At 37.5% G+C, this 17515-nt stretch overlaps 1 protein-coding gene across 2 annotated transcripts in view; it reads right to left on the bottom strand.

Moving 5' to 3' along the window:
* Positions 1-1220: 1220 nt before the first annotated feature.
* Positions 1221-17515, bottom strand: part of LOC100888867 — a 35699-nt gene continuing 19404 nt past the window's right edge. For both annotated transcript variants that reach the window (XM_030980432.1, XM_030980431.1), the window contains exons 18-32: positions 16973-17170; positions 16481-16584; positions 14773-14932; positions 13834-13991; positions 13349-13628; positions 12459-12723; positions 11884-12058; positions 11304-11514; positions 10308-10516; positions 9094-9253; positions 5910-6199; positions 4927-5174; positions 4269-4465; positions 3203-3355; positions 1221-2086 (exon numbers count right to left, since the gene is read on the bottom strand). In XM_030980432.1, coding sequence (XP_030836292.1) covers positions 2037-2086; positions 3203-3355; positions 4269-4465; positions 4927-5174; positions 5910-6199; positions 9094-9253; positions 10308-10516; positions 11304-11514; positions 11884-12058; positions 12459-12723; positions 13349-13628; positions 13834-13991; positions 14773-14932; positions 16481-16584; positions 16973-17170 — 2858 coding nt within the window. In that variant the 3' untranslated portion in view covers positions 1221-2036. The remainder of the gene's footprint in view (positions 2087-3202; positions 3356-4268; positions 4466-4926; positions 5175-5909; positions 6200-9093; positions 9254-10307; positions 10517-11303; positions 11515-11883; positions 12059-12458; positions 12724-13348; positions 13629-13833; positions 13992-14772; positions 14933-16480; positions 16585-16972; positions 17171-17515) is intronic.

The following is a 17515-nucleotide window of genomic DNA, read 5'->3' as shown; positions in this document are numbered from 1 at the left end:
ACACCTTTCATTCTTCAGTTTTGCTCCTCATTCTCTGACACTGCATTTTACCTCTATATCTCTCTCCTTTTTCAGACCAACTCTTTCCTTCGATAGCTCTCTCTCTCTCTCTCTTTCTCTCAATCTGCCGTTCCTTATTTCAGTCACACTCTCTTTCTCTCTCTTGAAGTATTTATCTCTTTCTCCCGCTTCCTCTTCCTCTCCTCTTTTTCTTTCTTCCATTCTCTTTCTCCCTCTCTCTCTGTATCTTCCTCTATCATTGTTCACCTCTCTTCCTTTTATTTCCATACACGCAACTATCTTTCCTTATTATTGATACAATATGAGCCCAGAATTTGTATGACAAATATAATTTTTTTTTATTGCATGTGTTTAGAACAAAGACAATTTTTTTTTTCAAAAGAAAAAGGTAAACAAAATAAACAAAATGGAGAAAAAATTGTCAAAAAGAAGAAAATAATAACTGCCTATATTACAATATCACATAAAACCATCATGACTGGAAGAAATTTTCTGAAAGAATAGAATCTCTCTCTAAAAATAAACCCAAATCTTTGATTGGCATTTCATTTTTTCTACAGTCAAAAGATTTGTAACCTCAGATTAAAATAAACAGCATCCCCTTTTGGGTTAAATATTAGTTTTGAACTGTGCTGTAAATGATTTATATCTGTAGAAAATACTGATGTTAAGAAGTCACACAACTAATTACTATGAAAAAATTGTTCAGGAAAAAAAGATATTCCAACTTCATTCAAAATTGCATTATTAGTTGAGTTTGAGGTAGAGCCTACATAGTTCTGGCATCTTTGTACTTTGTAAATATCAATAGCATCAAATAGTACATGTACATGATTAAGATCTCTTAATAACTCAATGTATAGGTCCATTATCTTCAAGCAGCCTTGAACATCAATTACAAATACATAAGGCAGAAATATAGACATTTTAATACATTTTAATACACATTACAATATAATTTATATTTAAAAGTTGATTTGTGTCAACATGTAATATCAGGATATTTTGTTCAATTTGTACGGACTAAATATCTTTTTTCATACTTGATAGTCAAAAATTTAGCTGCGTCAATATTTCATATATGACATCAAGATATAGAAATTTTGACAGATTACATAGCAATTTAATTTATAAAAGTTCAATTGAGTCAACACTTTCTATATATATTAGCATCATTATTATTTTTATCTTCTTTTTTTGGCAACAACATGAAATATTTCTGGATTGAACATACTTTGCAAGTCATGCACTAATACCATACTCACTATAAACTCAATAAGACAATCAAATTGTCATCACTATTTAATCTTATTACATGTATTGCAATGTGCATCCATTCTCACTTTAAGTGGAAAGGTATCAATATTCATTAAATTACAATTTTTGCTAGATGCATACTTATACAGGACAGATAAGAATCAGGCTCAGAGCAAATTCTCACATCAGCAAAGTCATTTTTTTAATTGATAAAGAACAAGAGCTTTGAGCTAATCAGATACGAAGACAATTTGATTGCCAATTTTATACTCTACTATTACTATGCAAATATTTTGAATATTTTATAACACAAGAAAGAAAGAGTTTGGATTTCTACTCAGGTATAACATTTTACAGAATTAGTGTCCATGTTTCAACAAAATTGGAATGTTGACAAAAAATCTCTATTATATTTGAATACATGCCACTTAAAGAGAATGTTAAGCAAAGACACAATAACAAGTCACTCCGAGCCAACTTCTTCTAATTAGAAAACATTGCTCAGTCAGAATCAAACTGTTAATCTGTAAGGGTTTGTATGCTCAGATGGCTTGAATTTTGTTTGTGTGTATCATAACAATTTAATGTTAAGACATAATAATCCAAAAAAATGAATTGTGATATCATACCATCAGGTTTTCTCTTTTTTTGTGTGTGTGTGTCTGCTAAAAGCTACCATTTCACACAAGTTTGGCCTTGAAAGATCTCAGTGAACATCAAAGATCTGTACTACAGCATTTTGGAGTAGGACAAAATGTTCATATATCAGTAAAAGGACGACTGCAACCTGTTGTGTCCGTCTTGAAACCTGCATATATTGTGGGGAAAAGATTGAAAAAATCTATTATTACCCCTGCAAATCACAAAGTACAATAATAGAGAATTAAGCTCATCACACACAATAAACCGTGATTTGATTTTTAGAGAAATTTCAATTGCATTAGCTATGGAACATTGTGATTGATTGTAGCTCTGCATGATATGAATATCAAAGAATTAAAACTTAGTACATTAACAAGCCATCTGGTGACAGTAAAGTCTCTAAATTGGATTTAAATCTTAGACAATATCTCTATAATTAGACTAATAATTAAAAGAATAAATAATAGAAACAAGAAATCAAAAACTTTTCGCATATCATCCAAAACTTAAAATTGGGATTGCATTTACGTCTTTCATATTTCTTGGACTTGCTCACTGGAAATTAACAAAATACAAACTGAATATTATTTTCATTAATTCAACCAGAAACTAGATGGAACTTTGACTGCGCGCAGTCGAAAATGATGCCTCCGTCATAGAGCAATTTTTCAAATTCAAGTTCGATTGTAATCCATTAACAGGTTCTCAGAATATCGTGATTACAAGCTTTTTCTCATATACATGTATGATCCTTTGATCTTTGACCTCATGCCCCCCAAATCTACTCATTGGCTCATTGGCTCTGCAAGATACATACATGTCTTGAGTTTGATGGTAATCCATCCATCGGTTCTAATGATAATGTGATCACAAGCTATTTTTGCATACATAATGAGCCCTGTGACCTTTGACCTATGACCTTGTGACCCCAAAATCTACTCAATTAATTGGCTCTGCAAGATGCATACATGACCTGAGTTTGGCCGGAATCCATCAATCAGTTCTTGTGATAACGCGATCACTAGCTATTTTTGCATATATTATGAGCCCTGTGACCTTTGACCTATGACCTTGTGACCCCAAAATCTAATCAATTAATTGGCTCTGCAAGATACATACATGAACTAAGTAGGGCAGGAATCCATCAGTCGGTTCTTGAGATAACGCGATCATGAGAATGGGAGGTACGGACGGACGGACGGACGGACGGACGGACTACCCGAAAACATAATGCCTCCGGCTACTTCGTAACGGAGGCATACAAAAATGAATAAAATCTTACCATCAAAATAGAACCGGAAAATAATTGAATCAACATTTGTCGTTCTGACTGGAGCGTTGGCAAAGAGAGTGGGCCGTACGCCATATGCCATGGCAGCCATGTGGATGATTTCTGGGTCGTTCTTGAAAGGGTAGATGGAAACATCCATAGCTCCTAAGAGAGAGGGGAAAACATTTGATAATCAAGTTAAGTTCTGTAAAGCTGTCTTAAAGCCCCACTGCACTACTTGTAGCTACTTGCTCCCTCTTTATAGAAAACAATGCCTAAGCGGTGCCTGTTGGTCCCGCATGATCCCCTTTTTCTTGTGTTAATTGAGAGCTGATTTGATGAGATAACCACCTGTCAGTGATCTTGCAGGGAGGTCTAATTCCTTCTGGCAAAACTAGTGCAGACAGGCTTTAAGAAAGACAGTATTGGCAAAATCGGTTAAGATGAAAAGCTGAAAGGAAATCTTAGAATATATGTTTTATAAAGATCTTAGAATATATGTTTTATAAAGAGCATCATCAAATTTTGAAGAATAATTAGTAAATGCACTTGCAAATGCATGAATTTTGCTCAGGTTAAATGCTTCATGCTTCTGTGTATGAACATTGAATCAACTGGCTTAACTTCAGAATATCCTACCATGACAGTACAATGTATTAGGGTCAGGAGTAGGTTAAGAATTAGGTTCAGGGTCAGAGTTAGGGCTGGGGTCAGGTTTAGGGTCAGAGTTAGGGCTGGGGTCAGGTTTAGGGTCAGAGTTAGAGCTGGGGTCAGGTTTAGGGTCAGAGTCAGGGTCAGAGTTAGGGCTGGGGTCAGGTTTAGGGTCAGAGTTAGGGCTGGGGTCAGGTTCAGGGTCAGAGTTAGGACTGGGGTCAGGTTTAGGGTCAGAGTTAGGGCTGGGGTCAGGTTCAGGGTCAGAGTTAGGGCTGGGGTTAGGTTCAGGGTCAGAGTTAGGGACTGGGGTCAGGTTTAGGGTCAAGATTACATTTAACATTAGGGTCAGTGGTCACTTGCATTATAGAAGCATCCTGCAGTTATTCCCAACTTCAAGTTAGTAACTTGGTCTACTGTTGCTAACCTTCTAGCGGAATCGTGTGGATGACCTGGAACTTTTGCATGCCCTCGTAGCGGAAGATATTTACTGTGCTAGTTCGGTTGATGACCACCAGGAAGAGCTGGTCGTGGAGCACCACAAACTCCAAGGACTTGACTCGGAAAGCAGGGAGCTCTTGCCAGAGATCTACCTGAGATTCACCATCAGCATCATAGACATAGCTGTATGTCACAGGAATTATTAGATAGTTAACAATTTGCACTAGAAAATTCTCAACTTTTCACATCATACTTTTCACTTTATTCACACAGTCATATTTACAATGTACACTTTACCGTATCACAGAAATCTTTACTACTGACATATTTCTCTACTATTCCCACCATAAGTACTTTTCATGCTTCTCAGTATTCAAACTGAAATATACACTATGGTATTCAAAATCATATACAGCATATGAAAATATTGCTACTGACTGCTGGGCAGTATAGCGGGAAATATTGACCGGACATAGTTTCCAATGAACCCAAATGATAATACTCACATCAATTTATCAGATATTAAGATTTGATAGTATAAAAGCACGATTACTTTGTTAAATCTATAAAATCACTAGTTTTTTCTAGCAGTCTGGTCATCCATGAATAGAGTAAGATTTATGTCCAGAGAATACGCCACTTACGTGTATATAGAGACAGGCACGTCATAGTTTTCAAACGCCAACTGACCCTCAAATTCATTGGCAAAGGCCACAAAGTAGGTCCCATGGAACTCTGTGACAGCCACGTCTGCTGCAGCAGTTGTGGCGATGACTACTTCCTTGACAAAGTCACCCCAGATAGCTGACTCTACCATGAAGGTTCTCTTTGATGTGTCCAGTCGGTTAGCCACAGCCAGATGAAGGATGCCCTCGTAGACGAAGGGATGAATCTGAGAAGAATGGAGAGAAAAGAAAAATGAATTATCCCCAATGAAAAATATGGTACACAGGCTTGTTTCTTCTCATATAAAGAAACATTAATCATCCATTATAACAACAACAAAACAAAAAAATACAACAGTTTGATATAATCAAATCAATTTAGTAGAATAAGAAAAATTGTTAATTGCTTTTTAACTTTCCATTCACAACTCTTGATAAAGAATGAAATCTGCAGTTCACTATTTAGCAGAACAATTTTCATGATCTTTAATATTTAATGCAAACCCGTGGTTATACACTGGTGAATTAATATCTGCTCAAGGCTTTATTCCATCAATGATATATGGGTAAGGGCGATGTTGCAATCGGATCTTAGGTAACGTTTAGGATGAGTTTTACACAACTGTAGGTGTATTGCTTGGTCCTGGGTTTGAATTAGTCATTTGGTTCAACCATGAAAGACTATGGAGCTATTGTCAATGGAACCTGTGTTAAAGAACCTTTGCATTTCTGTTTAAGGATTTTGAGAAAAAATGGTTTATGTGTCACTGAGCACTTGGGCCTTAAGGAGTTAAGTCTATGTTTCACTAGCCATTGACTTCAATGGGGTGTTGGCTGGAGTTAAGTCTTTGTGTTTCCTAGAAAGCCCACATTTTTTCTGAACATTTTGATATCAAATACTCGTTTTGGCAAAATATGGAGTTACGTCTTTGTGTCACTGAACCCTCGATATCATCTCCTACCTTGACAGCTCCCAGAGTGTCGATGACGTTGTTGTGGTTGAAACCAGATGCCACAAACTCCATGCAGTACACTGCTGATTGGACCTCGGAGGTCACATTACCAGAGACTACGGCCTTATGGTTGGCTATGGCCAAACAGGGTTGGCTTGTCTGCGGGTCGGTGTAGTGGTCAACGGACACAGAGCCCACCCCAGCGAGACGTTGGTAGACGAAAAATTGGTCCACGAGAGGGGCCCACACGATGATGAGAATGAAGCGGTCTGTGATTCCCTCGAAGGCTGCTGGGATAACTGTACAAAGACAGGATGAAATATTACAGAAGCTTCATTACATATCTGGTGAAATGATTACACCAGGGCTCCCTAAGTAATTTGTTGGAAGGGGGCCGCACTGAACTTTTTACAGTCTCTATGTATGAGCCCTATGTAAAAAAAAATCATGATTTGGGGGTCTGGCATTTAGATTTTGTGCGGCCATGTGTCTTGGGCACTTGCTAGTGTCAGGCCTGGATTACAAACAATGAAAGGCGGAAGCCTATGAAAACAACAGACACAACATTGACAGCCAGAGGCGTAGCATAAGTTACCTTTTGAGGGGACAGTGGAACAATTGGGAGGGGGGAGGGGCACCATCCTAACTTGGAAAATGAAATGCAGATTTACAAGGCCTCTGATTACTGGCATTAGTGCGGGCTTTAAATCCAGGGCCCCATTGCATAAAACTTACCATTGACGTTAACTTTGGCATTATTGGTAACTTCCATGTAAAAGTTGATTTGATTGGCTGTTGAGTGATGTTGGTAGTCAATATTGATGTAGCATGGTGGAATACACTGGGATTAAAGATGTGTGTGAACATGCGGAGTTGGGCTTGAACTTGAAAGTAGCCGAGTTAAAAGGATCATGAGTCCTAGGGGATATTTGATTGATAAATAAATGGCTTTGGGATAGACTATGTAGCTATATGTAGGTGAAGGGACAAGGGAAAAAGAGTAGAGCAATAGGTCGAGCAATAGGTCGGGTGGGGTTAAGAACGATAAAAATACTTTGGACAACAGATTTGTTTTTGATAGAATTTAGTTAGGTGTTTGTGAAAATGGTGAATGATAACAGAGTCGTTGTGTTAGTAGTTAATTGACACTCTAGAGCCTGAGCTGTCACTGGTATCTCGAGAATATCCCAACGAGTGAATCCAGCATACCCACGCTAAAAAGTATAAGGACTTCCCCTTCATTTGACCAATCAGGAATAAAAACAGGTAAAAAGTTTGTGAGAGTTTTGGAATAGAGAGTTTGGACCAATGGAATAAGTTTTAGCCCTGTCCATTAAGAAATCGACAGTGGTGGGAGATCAGGTGACCAAAAAGTATTATGGGATGGAAAAACAAAGGAAATTAATAAGGAATTTGTTGGACTCGAGGTGCGAGCTAGATGGCTGAACGGTGTGTTAATTAAGTATAAAAAGACCCAAACCTCCCTTCCCTAAAAGACTTGCATCCCTGGACCCCAAGCATTTGCCACCCCTCTCCTTCCACCCTAAGTTTAATCCAGCCACCACAGACATCTGGAGATCCCCGACTTGCAACCAATTTAAAGCTTCGTCCACGGAATATTCTGAAAGTTGTTGAACTTCACATCTTCTGGTCACTGTGTGCTCTTTTTGGACAAGTCAATAATAGAAAGGGACTGAAACGACCAATATATAATACTGCACTTCGCTCTTCGCCAGTAGAGAGAACACTTTCAACCCAGAGTAATAGAAAGAGACAAAGGAGACCGCTGATTATTTTGTGCTCTTTGTGGAGAAAGTCAACAAATTTGACGTCACCGGTAAGACCCTCCGACGTCCCCAGGACATCGACGTCTGCTACGCCCCGACACGAGTGCGACGAGTCGAGTGAGAGGACACAAGAAAGAGCTAAGTGATCAACCCGTTCCCCAATTAAAAAGGCCTATAACCTCTAAAGACAATTAATTATCGATCGAGTAAAGACTCTAAAAGCCCAAGTAATTTAAATAATCCTTTTCCTTTCCCCTTCCCCCTCCCACTAATAACTATATTTTAAGTGAGTGATTGTTGATGTGAATGCGTGGGTAAACGAGCTCCAGTAGTTAAGTAATTAGGTAAGGGATAAACACTGAAGAAACACGACACAAGAAATTGTAACCTTTTATAAAATAAACGACCAAATGAAATTGTAATTGAAACTGTTTAATTGTGTATTAATTTGTGTGGTGGTCTCGTGGGTTTTAACTAACACCCCCCACCTCGGCCGCGGTGAGATGATGCTCTCCGACTGGAGTTAACGGACCTAAACAAAAACAATCTCCCGAAAACATAGAACCGCCGCTGCCGAGGGGTCGGGGGCGTTAGATTGATAACAAAGTTACCATCAATGGTAGGTTTTATGCAATGGGCCCAGGTGTTAATTTTGTTTTTGTCCTTTCCCCCTATTTCTCTTTTCTTGCTTTTCTTGCTTTTTTCACCACTCAATGGGTGGTGGGGGCAGGTCATTGTTTACCTAAATTGGATTGCAGTCAGATCATAAAGTTTGCAGTGGATTTTTTTTGGCAAAATAGAGAAATATATCACTGATCATTCAACTTTTTCTCCTGAAACATTTACTCATGATTTATTTTATCAAAGATATAGAGTGAAGATTGGGATTGTGATGTACACTAGGATTGGAAATTTTAAGCTTAGAGTAAGAAATCTTAAACCTTGTTCGGATGTGCAGCGGTAAACCCCAGCGTTTTTTAAATAAATTGATGACATAAAGTGTAATATGCTTTACATCTCTGTATTTTATGACACAAAGCTCAGAAAATACACATAGGACCTTTGTTGTGCGCAGTTGCTGTCAAACAGCATAACTTAGTCCGAGCAAACTGGTATATATAGTTCAACATCAACATAGGTTTTATTGTGTGAAATAAACACCGACAACACAAACTGGCTGGGTCGGGACCGCCATGATAGAACCCAGCAATAATAATGTGCGGGAATCTAGTTTTACCTGACGCGTATACATTATGGGATACCTTGTGACATCAGTCATTGCGTATCGTAGCTCATGCATAATTAAGTAATATTGCTACAGTTGCCATTCATTAACACATACATAAACTATGGCATTTTATCGCATCACATCTGAAAGAGCTTTTAGAATCATATCAATACTTTACCATCCAGCTTATAGGCGTTATATCTAAATGGTTCAAGACTGAGCGGGAGGAAGTTCAGCTCTTCACAGCCTCTGGCAACGTTTGAGGTGATGACAGCCATGAAAAGCCAACCCTCGTGGTCAAAAAATGCAACATCATGAATGTACGCCAGCTTGAGTGTCTGCATGAAGTACAAACAAACATAATTCTATTAAATTAATACCATTACTAAATTAATGCTCTTATATTCATCACAATCTGAACAAGGCTTAATGAATCAATATAATAAAAGCAGATAGATATAAAGATATTTTGTAGATGGTAAGATTAACAAGGTAGATAAGAAAGGACCACGGCCCTGTTGCATATCAGCCCATCAAATGCCACGAGCATATATCAGTCATTGTAATTTGTTATTGATAACAAGTTTTTTGAAACAGGACCCAGATTTATGAAGGACGATGCAAAAATGCAAAAATTGTCACTCTTTTATATTAAATCAATTTTATTTGGATTTAAGACAAATGTTGTAATTTAACTTTGGCAGGGGGGGGAGGGGCTGAGATAGATCTTCGCCTGTGCCTTTTCTTGTAAGTTTCTTCGTTTGATTATGACAGGTTGTTTGTTTTTTTTGGGGGGGGTTGTATCCATCAAAATATTAAATATAGAAGTGGGATCGATGCGAGTGCATACACATACAGTTCATTTATCAGATTATTCACAGGTCACTTATAATTTCATTTTATAGAGTATGTAAACTTGCAATATCTTTTTGGCAGAAGTAATCATAATGGAAGCAGAAATTTTTAAATATACCGTTCTTTAATGTCCAACATTCAATCATTTGACACAGGGTAGCATGTTTTCTCATCTGATTCAAATTCATTGGTTTTACATTGAAACCAAGATATATATTCTAAGCACTTTTCTCTGACACACACATCTCAAAAGCTAATATCTTACTTTATGAATGATAATATTTTGTTAATGTTTCCTATCTTTTCTTCCTTATCAATTTTTTAAAATAATTGTTGATATTTTCTTACAATGTCTAATAATGTATTTTATGTTTATATATGTTAAGGGGTCATTTTCTATAAGCCAATTTAGTGCTTTCCATGATCCCGCCACTATTATTCATATGTATATGTTATTGATTTGTAAATTGTTTTTAAAGTGGAAATAAATTGAATTGAATTGAACTTTCATGAAATTGGAATGATAATAGATCTTACCTTAAACCTCTGAAATCTGTCATTAACGTCATTCCACTGGTAAATGAACGAATCCTGACATGAATTATCTGCAGTCGAGTCTAAGATGGGGTCACCCATAGCCTGGAACAGCCACTGGACCCCATCAAAATAGTACCCCCTCATCTTGCCACGCCCGTTGGTCTGGATGGTTTGGACTAGCTCTGGGTATCTCAAAATGTAGGCCTGGTCTACATGAGGACAAGGACCAATGAATAGAATTTTGAACATTGGATTCTACAGCATCCATATTGTTTAGCATTTGTTTTAAGAACAGGTTTTAAAACATATACATGCAGTATGTACATGCATGGTTAGCCATCTTTGTGGATAACATAAGGCTTGATAGGAATGGAAAAATCCTGAACATAAATATTGAACATGTAGTAGTATCATTATCTATTTTATCAACAACAAAACTGTGCAAGCAAGAAAATGGGAATCGATACTATCAATGTTTCGAGTTAAGGATAATTTTCATCCATTGTATTAACAGTCAAATTATGCAAATTTAAAAATGATGCTTTCTGGTAATTGCCGGAAGCAAGATTTTGAAATGCAGCTGGTAAATCTGTAAAATAACAGATATATTGCTAGAATGTATAATAATCAACCTAAAATAAACTTTACCTGGCATTTCATAGGGCAATGAATGAAGAAAAAAAGAGTGATATTAGACCAAGTGTACAGAGCGCAAGTCCAACTTGGGCTCCCTGCCGCCCCTATTCTATGCGAGCACGTATTGGTGAGTCTGTGGTAGTCTACTCACAAGTCAATTTTGTAGTCATCAAGAATATATTTATATGTACAGTATATCTCTTTATAGCAGTAATATTTTAAGATTAAATTTTATTATAGTATAGTCACATGGAACCCCTAACATATAACAATAATATTTTGGGGTGATTGGTACCTTTAAAAGTATAATTTATCACAACATTCAGAAATCCTACACACATGCACAAAAGATCATCTTACTCTGGAATGCATCGTGCATGTCGTCAAGGAGATGACACTGGTCATCCAGGAAGTCTTCAAAGTCGTCCAAAGCTGGTGTACTGTGTGTACGCAGATAGAGCTCCACCACATCCTCACCGTCGATGAGAGCCGACGTCGTGATGTCTGAGAAGGTCGGACTGGTCTGCAGCACCAAAGGACCTGTGATAGTTTGTTCGCCTGATACTAGAAGCTGGGGGACAGTAAATTTCAGATATGATTATTAATTGTAGTCTTTACCATAGCAATTGACAGTGATGCAAAACAAAAATTTGTGCAGTTCAACAATTTACAAATCTAAAAATGCCCTCTTTCACAATAGAAAAAGTGTTATACATTCAAACCTGTCTATATATAGTGACCGCCCAAGGGAAACACAAAAAGTGGTCTATATAGACACGTGGTCTTTGTAGAAAGGTTTCTTTAGTGCATGTTTCAATGAGAAACCATTTTCAAGGGAAACTAAAAATATGGTCTTTGTAGACAGGTGGTCACTAAAGCAGGTTCGACTGCATATGCTAAAATATAATATTTCATTACACATTATATACTGTGCACTTACAGAAGTTGTTTTAATGTCTTGTACATCAGCTCCTTGGACTGTACCAGTCACATCCATGTTTCCAGAGAAAAGGACCCCAAATTGAAATGTTTTGATGGCAGTGACTGTCTGGTCTCTGGACTTGGTCATGAAAGTTCTTGGAGAGAAGTTCAGCCCACTGCATAGGCCTGTCACCCTGTTTGATTGAAGGAGGAGTAGACGAAGGGAGACGAAGAGATGGAGTAGAGAGAGGGAAGAGAAGAAGGAAGGAAGGAGGAGGAAAAAACGCAGGAATATTCTGGATTTAGATCCACAATGTCTCTAAGTGATTTACAGACATATTATTACCCCGGTCATCTAAACAGACCCAGAACAGATTCAGTCCACATTCTTGCAAGCGGTATTACTAAAGGTAATGTTTAAACTCCACCTAAGAGTGTAGAGTAATTAGGTAGAAATGACTACAACAAAATTCACATTTCACCCGGGTAGTGCATAGAGTATAATAATGGAGCAAACATTTCCTTCCACGCTGTTTCTACAAATTACCAACACTTATCTTTAACCATTATCCCTCAAAACCGAGGATCACTCACCCTACATCTTCATCAAAGTGAATCGATTCAAATGCTAGATCTGCAGTGATGGTATAGCCAGAGGCCTTCAAGACTGCATGCCCTCCCCAGTCCGATACATCCACTCCGTCAATGGTTATGCTGTTCTCAAAGTTGAGATTCTGCCCATCAATGGCGACGTCCGAGGTGAAGGCCTTGAATCCCGTCACCAACTGGACTTGATTGGTCACCATCACGTTGTCCGAGATGTCCACACCATCGACGGTGCCGTCCACAAGCAAGTCACCTGGACAAAGAATAACAGGGAATGAAACTTGTTTCTTGAGGAGAGCCATCCCAAAACATGACTCTTTTGGATTAAAATATGTTTTCTCTCAGGGCTAGCTTGTATTAAGACCTATATGGACACACCTTCAAAAGTAAGTAAACTGAATTAACATATCTTGAAAGGTGCAGACCTTGTATGAACACATCTTGAACAGTAAAAAAATAGTGCAAATATGTCTTGAACAGTCAAGATCTAGGGTGCACGTGCCTTAAACAGTGAAAACTTTATATGTGAACACATCTTGAATGGTAAATATCCTGTATGAACACGAATTAACTAGTAAAGATATAGTTTGAACATAACTCAAACAGTATAGATCTATACATGCATGAATAAAGACACCTTGAACAGTAAATATTGTGCAGTATGAACTTGAGGGCAGGTGTACCATGGATCCATGCATGTGCAAGTCCCTCCACACACCTGAAGAGAAAAGGGACTCCAATTGAAAATCTTTTTCCACTTCATAATACACCAACATAATTGTTGGTCATCGACATCAGGACATGGCAGAGAAAAAAATAATACAGATACAGATAAACCCTGTAACATTACAGATGTTGTACATATTTTATGAACGCACCTTTGATAGAAATACACTGCTGAAACGTCTTGACACCGTAAATGGTATCCACCGCGTCGTCCATCCAGACTTCCTCATGCAGTTGGTCCATGTCCCACGTGTTCAACAACCCATCTAGGTCCAGGGAATTCACCGTGATAGAAGCACCGGTTGCTATGATAACATTGCCGGTGTAACGCTTACTTCCGATGATGGTCTGCGAGGAGGCTGAACGGCTGAAGTAGGAACTATCCAAGGCTTGGATGTCGACTGTCTGGAGGTGTCCACCGTAGTTGACATTCTGGATGGGGGATAGGGTTTTCTTAGTTAGACATGCCCATACACTATTGCATGACACAACTCGCACAGTCACCCACAGGTTTATGACTATATAATCATGTGACCAAAACAAAAAAACAAAAAAATATTCTACAGTTTATTGCTGATTGGGATCATTCTTTTATTTGAGGACACATAGCACCATGCATGCATGCTTGTCAACTAACCATTTCAGCAGTAACGGCCGACAGAGTGACGGGTGCAGTGATGGTCTGAACAGCATTATTAACGTCCGATGTCACCACAGCACGATCTGCAAGGTCGGATACGTCAACGCCGTCGACGGTCCCTGTCACTGCTAGGTTTCCATTGATTGTGATCCCATCTTAAAACAAAAGAAATACAAGCACAGTGCAACATTTAGATCATTCTTAAGTTGTGACAAGCTTCAAGCAAAGATCATATTATTTTTTCTTTCAAAACTCTCAAAAAAAACCTTGGCATTATGATTTAATGCAAATGTAAAGAAAAATACTTGTATCAAAAGGCAAAATCAACATTACACAATGGGTTTCTTTGTCAACCGATTAAACTGATCCAATTGATTTCAGTGCATTGCAACTGTCCAATACCACAGACAAAAAACATGAGGGAGATTTAGAACCTGTGAAAAGAGCATGGGATCTGGAAGTGGATGGCATAAGAGGGAAAGGAAGAGCAAAGATTTCATGGAAAAATATGGTGAAGAAAGAAAGCAGTAAGGTTGGTCTAAGTGAGGAAGATGCTAATTGAGATAAGAAGAAATGGAGGGAGGGAGTGTTATCATGGCACAAAAGTCGGTAACCCCTAATATAAGAGGGACAATTCTGACTTTAATAAAATGATCATGTTGATGATGCAATTAATTAGATTAATTAGATTTTAGGTGATGAACATCCCCCAAAGGAAAGTAGAACAAAACATCTTGAACTAAAGCGGATAGTATTTCAATTTTTTTAATTGTTTTATTACTATTAGAAACGTATAAAAAATTCACATTAGCCAATTAGTAGTATTGTGTTGGACAAATCTTGCCCCCAGCACTCCCAAACACGAAATGACTACATTTTTACAAAATTATCAATTCTATAGCCGAGTTGACTTGATTTATAAGGGTGGACACTCACTTGAAAATGTTTTTCCGGCTGTGATGTCTTGGTTGCCAACATTCTTAACGACCTTATTCCACAACTGCAAGATGTCAATCGTATTGACCAGAACAACATTGATATCTGCACCAAAGGAGGTTGCAGCTTGAAAGGTCTTTGCTCCTGTAAAAACTTGATCCTGAAATTAGGAGAAGTTATACAAGGGAGTTTACATCATTCACAATGGCATTGTCACAAATAATATAGAGCATCAGTAAACATAAAGAAAACAATTTATTTCTTAACTTTGATTAAATCAAATAGTCAGAATTAACATACCTTTGAAAGTGTTTTGAACACTTGCTTTTTTTTATCCTTACAGGAACTGTTTTACAGGTATACTTACCATAGTTACTTGTATATCATATTCAATGATTAGCATTTAACAATTAGTCTCAGAGCAAACTCTTTGGTTCCTCTTAAATTGTGTCACTGGTCTATCACTTAACCTTGATTATAATTTTACGACTTGGGTCTCTCTATAAACAAAACACTATTATTGTACATTGCATTTGGTATTACTCATTAAGGCCTTTAACCCTTACTGTACTGGGCTATTTTGAGCACCCTCTGACTGGGGGGGGGGGCCTGGAAAGCCCCCCCCCCCTATGATCTCGGCCGTCGAATGCCCGATGAACACGAAGATTTGCATATTTGTAGATATTTACGTAAGGAACAAGACGGTATAATTAGTTTTTATATGCTAATTTTATGCATTTTACAGAAAACTCTACAAATTTGTCCGTAGACTTGTGAAGAATCTTGAAAATGTATTGAATAAATGTTTCCTTCATCTCAAATTCATGAGGTTTCATTATTTTTATGATATTTGAAAATACATAGGTTAATTTGCATAATTTATGAATACGCAAATTACGCATTCATGAATATCAAATCTAGAACTATATTTAGGGAACTAGGATCATTACAAAAATTGTCAGACTCCACTTTTTGAATGTTTTAACTCATTATTCATATGAAACATATTTTCTAACACAGAATAGTTATTTGATGTAATTAATAATGATAATTTATGCAAATTTGATGCGATTTTCAACTATTTATTTTCTTATGTATTTTATTGTTTTTTATTTCTTATTATATCTATTGTTTTATTTCTAATGTATTCTTTTGTTCTGGAATACATCAAGTTACTCTGAGAAACATATAAAAGCAATTTGATATCAATTCATATCTTCACATTTCTGCTTGTACAAGAATATATGCAATTATAGCACTTTTTTGATGACATGCGCATACTAATTGTTATGTAACACCTCACAGGTATATCCGATTTTGACGAAAATGGTATCAAAATGTGCGTAAGACTTGAGGGAAAAAAGTCATGAAACGACATTTCAAAATTCCAAGCGGTTGCGGCGCGATCTCCGAAAATGTCGTAGTTCCAGTACAGTAAGGGTTAAAAAAAAGAGATGTTGTATTGCCCTTCAGGCGCCAATACATGGGTTGGACAGTCAGAAATTATTTTTGTTTAACTTTTTTTTCTTCTTCCTCTTTAGGCTGATATTTCTCAGTTTTGAAAGCTTTAATTTTTGTTTTCTCTAAAAAATAGGAAAAAAAAATTAAAATTAAAAGCAGACCATAGATTTCAAGATTTGGGGTAGGTCGCGAAGGGCAATACAACGTCTTTTTTAAAGGCCTAATGTCCAAGGAAGTATGATCTTACTGCTGTATCCGAGATTGCTACATCTCTGCTGATGAGGATCCCATCTACTGCTCCTGAGGCAGTCACATCATCCTCCGATTCGACATCAGAGAACTCGAGTGGAACTGGAAGACAACGGGAACGAATGCTACTTAAGATGGAACTAAATCATATCAGCAAATAGTTCTAATGATGTACAGCTCTTATAATTTGGAGGCACTGTGGTAGGGTAGAGCAGTGGCCGGTGACCAAAAGGTGCCTGGATCAAAACCAATATCTCTGTTATCTCTTTCTCCCTACTCCCCCTCCCCCTTCTCTATCTCTCTCTCTCTCTCTCTCTCCCCTACTCTCTCTTTTTACATCCATCTTCCTTTCTCTCAAATACTTTTATCTGTATCTTCTTCTATCTTTCCCTCTCTATCCTTCTCTCACCCCATTTTTCTGTCATTCCTCCCATCCCCTCCCTCTTCAAATTTATTTCATTAACAAAAGGACGCATTAAACCCTTCTCACTTGTATACTCAGTATCCGTGATCTTTGCAGAGTGGGTCCACATATCCTCCACCACCAGGGCATTAACGGTGCTGCTGACAATGACGTTGTCCTCCATCGCGACGTCGACGGTTTGTACCGTGCCCTGAACCGTCTGGGTTGTGCCTTGGGTCAGGACTGTGTCGAAGAAGCCTGGAACGCTGATTCCATTCACTACATCTGTTGTTTTTTTATGAAAGAAAGCACAAACAGATATTGATCAACAATATTTAAAAAAGCATTATTTGACATCCGTATTCGCATAGATAATGATTGTAATCTGTTTATCTGGTAAATCTGATTTGTAGTTCAGGATTGAAAGAAAAAAATTGATGGCAAAATTTCACTTAAATTGTATCATAATGTGATAGAGGAAGTCATTTGAGACACATTTCTGCAAGGATTTTCAAAACAAATGTGTTTGATGTCGAATATTGATGAAAGAAGAGTAAAATGTCTATTAAGACCAAATAGGGCTTGAAAATGTGGTAAATTTAATTTGTTTTTTCAGGATTGTATAGATAT

Source organism: Strongylocentrotus purpuratus, unplaced genomic scaffold, assembly GCF_000002235.5.
Source record: "Strongylocentrotus purpuratus isolate Spur 01 unplaced genomic scaffold, Spur_5.0 spur5_scaffold_11, whole genome shotgun sequence".
Lineage (NCBI taxonomy): Eukaryota > Metazoa > Echinodermata > Echinoidea > Camarodonta > Strongylocentrotidae > Strongylocentrotus > Strongylocentrotus purpuratus.
This window is presented reverse-complemented; position numbering and strand designations above follow the sequence as displayed.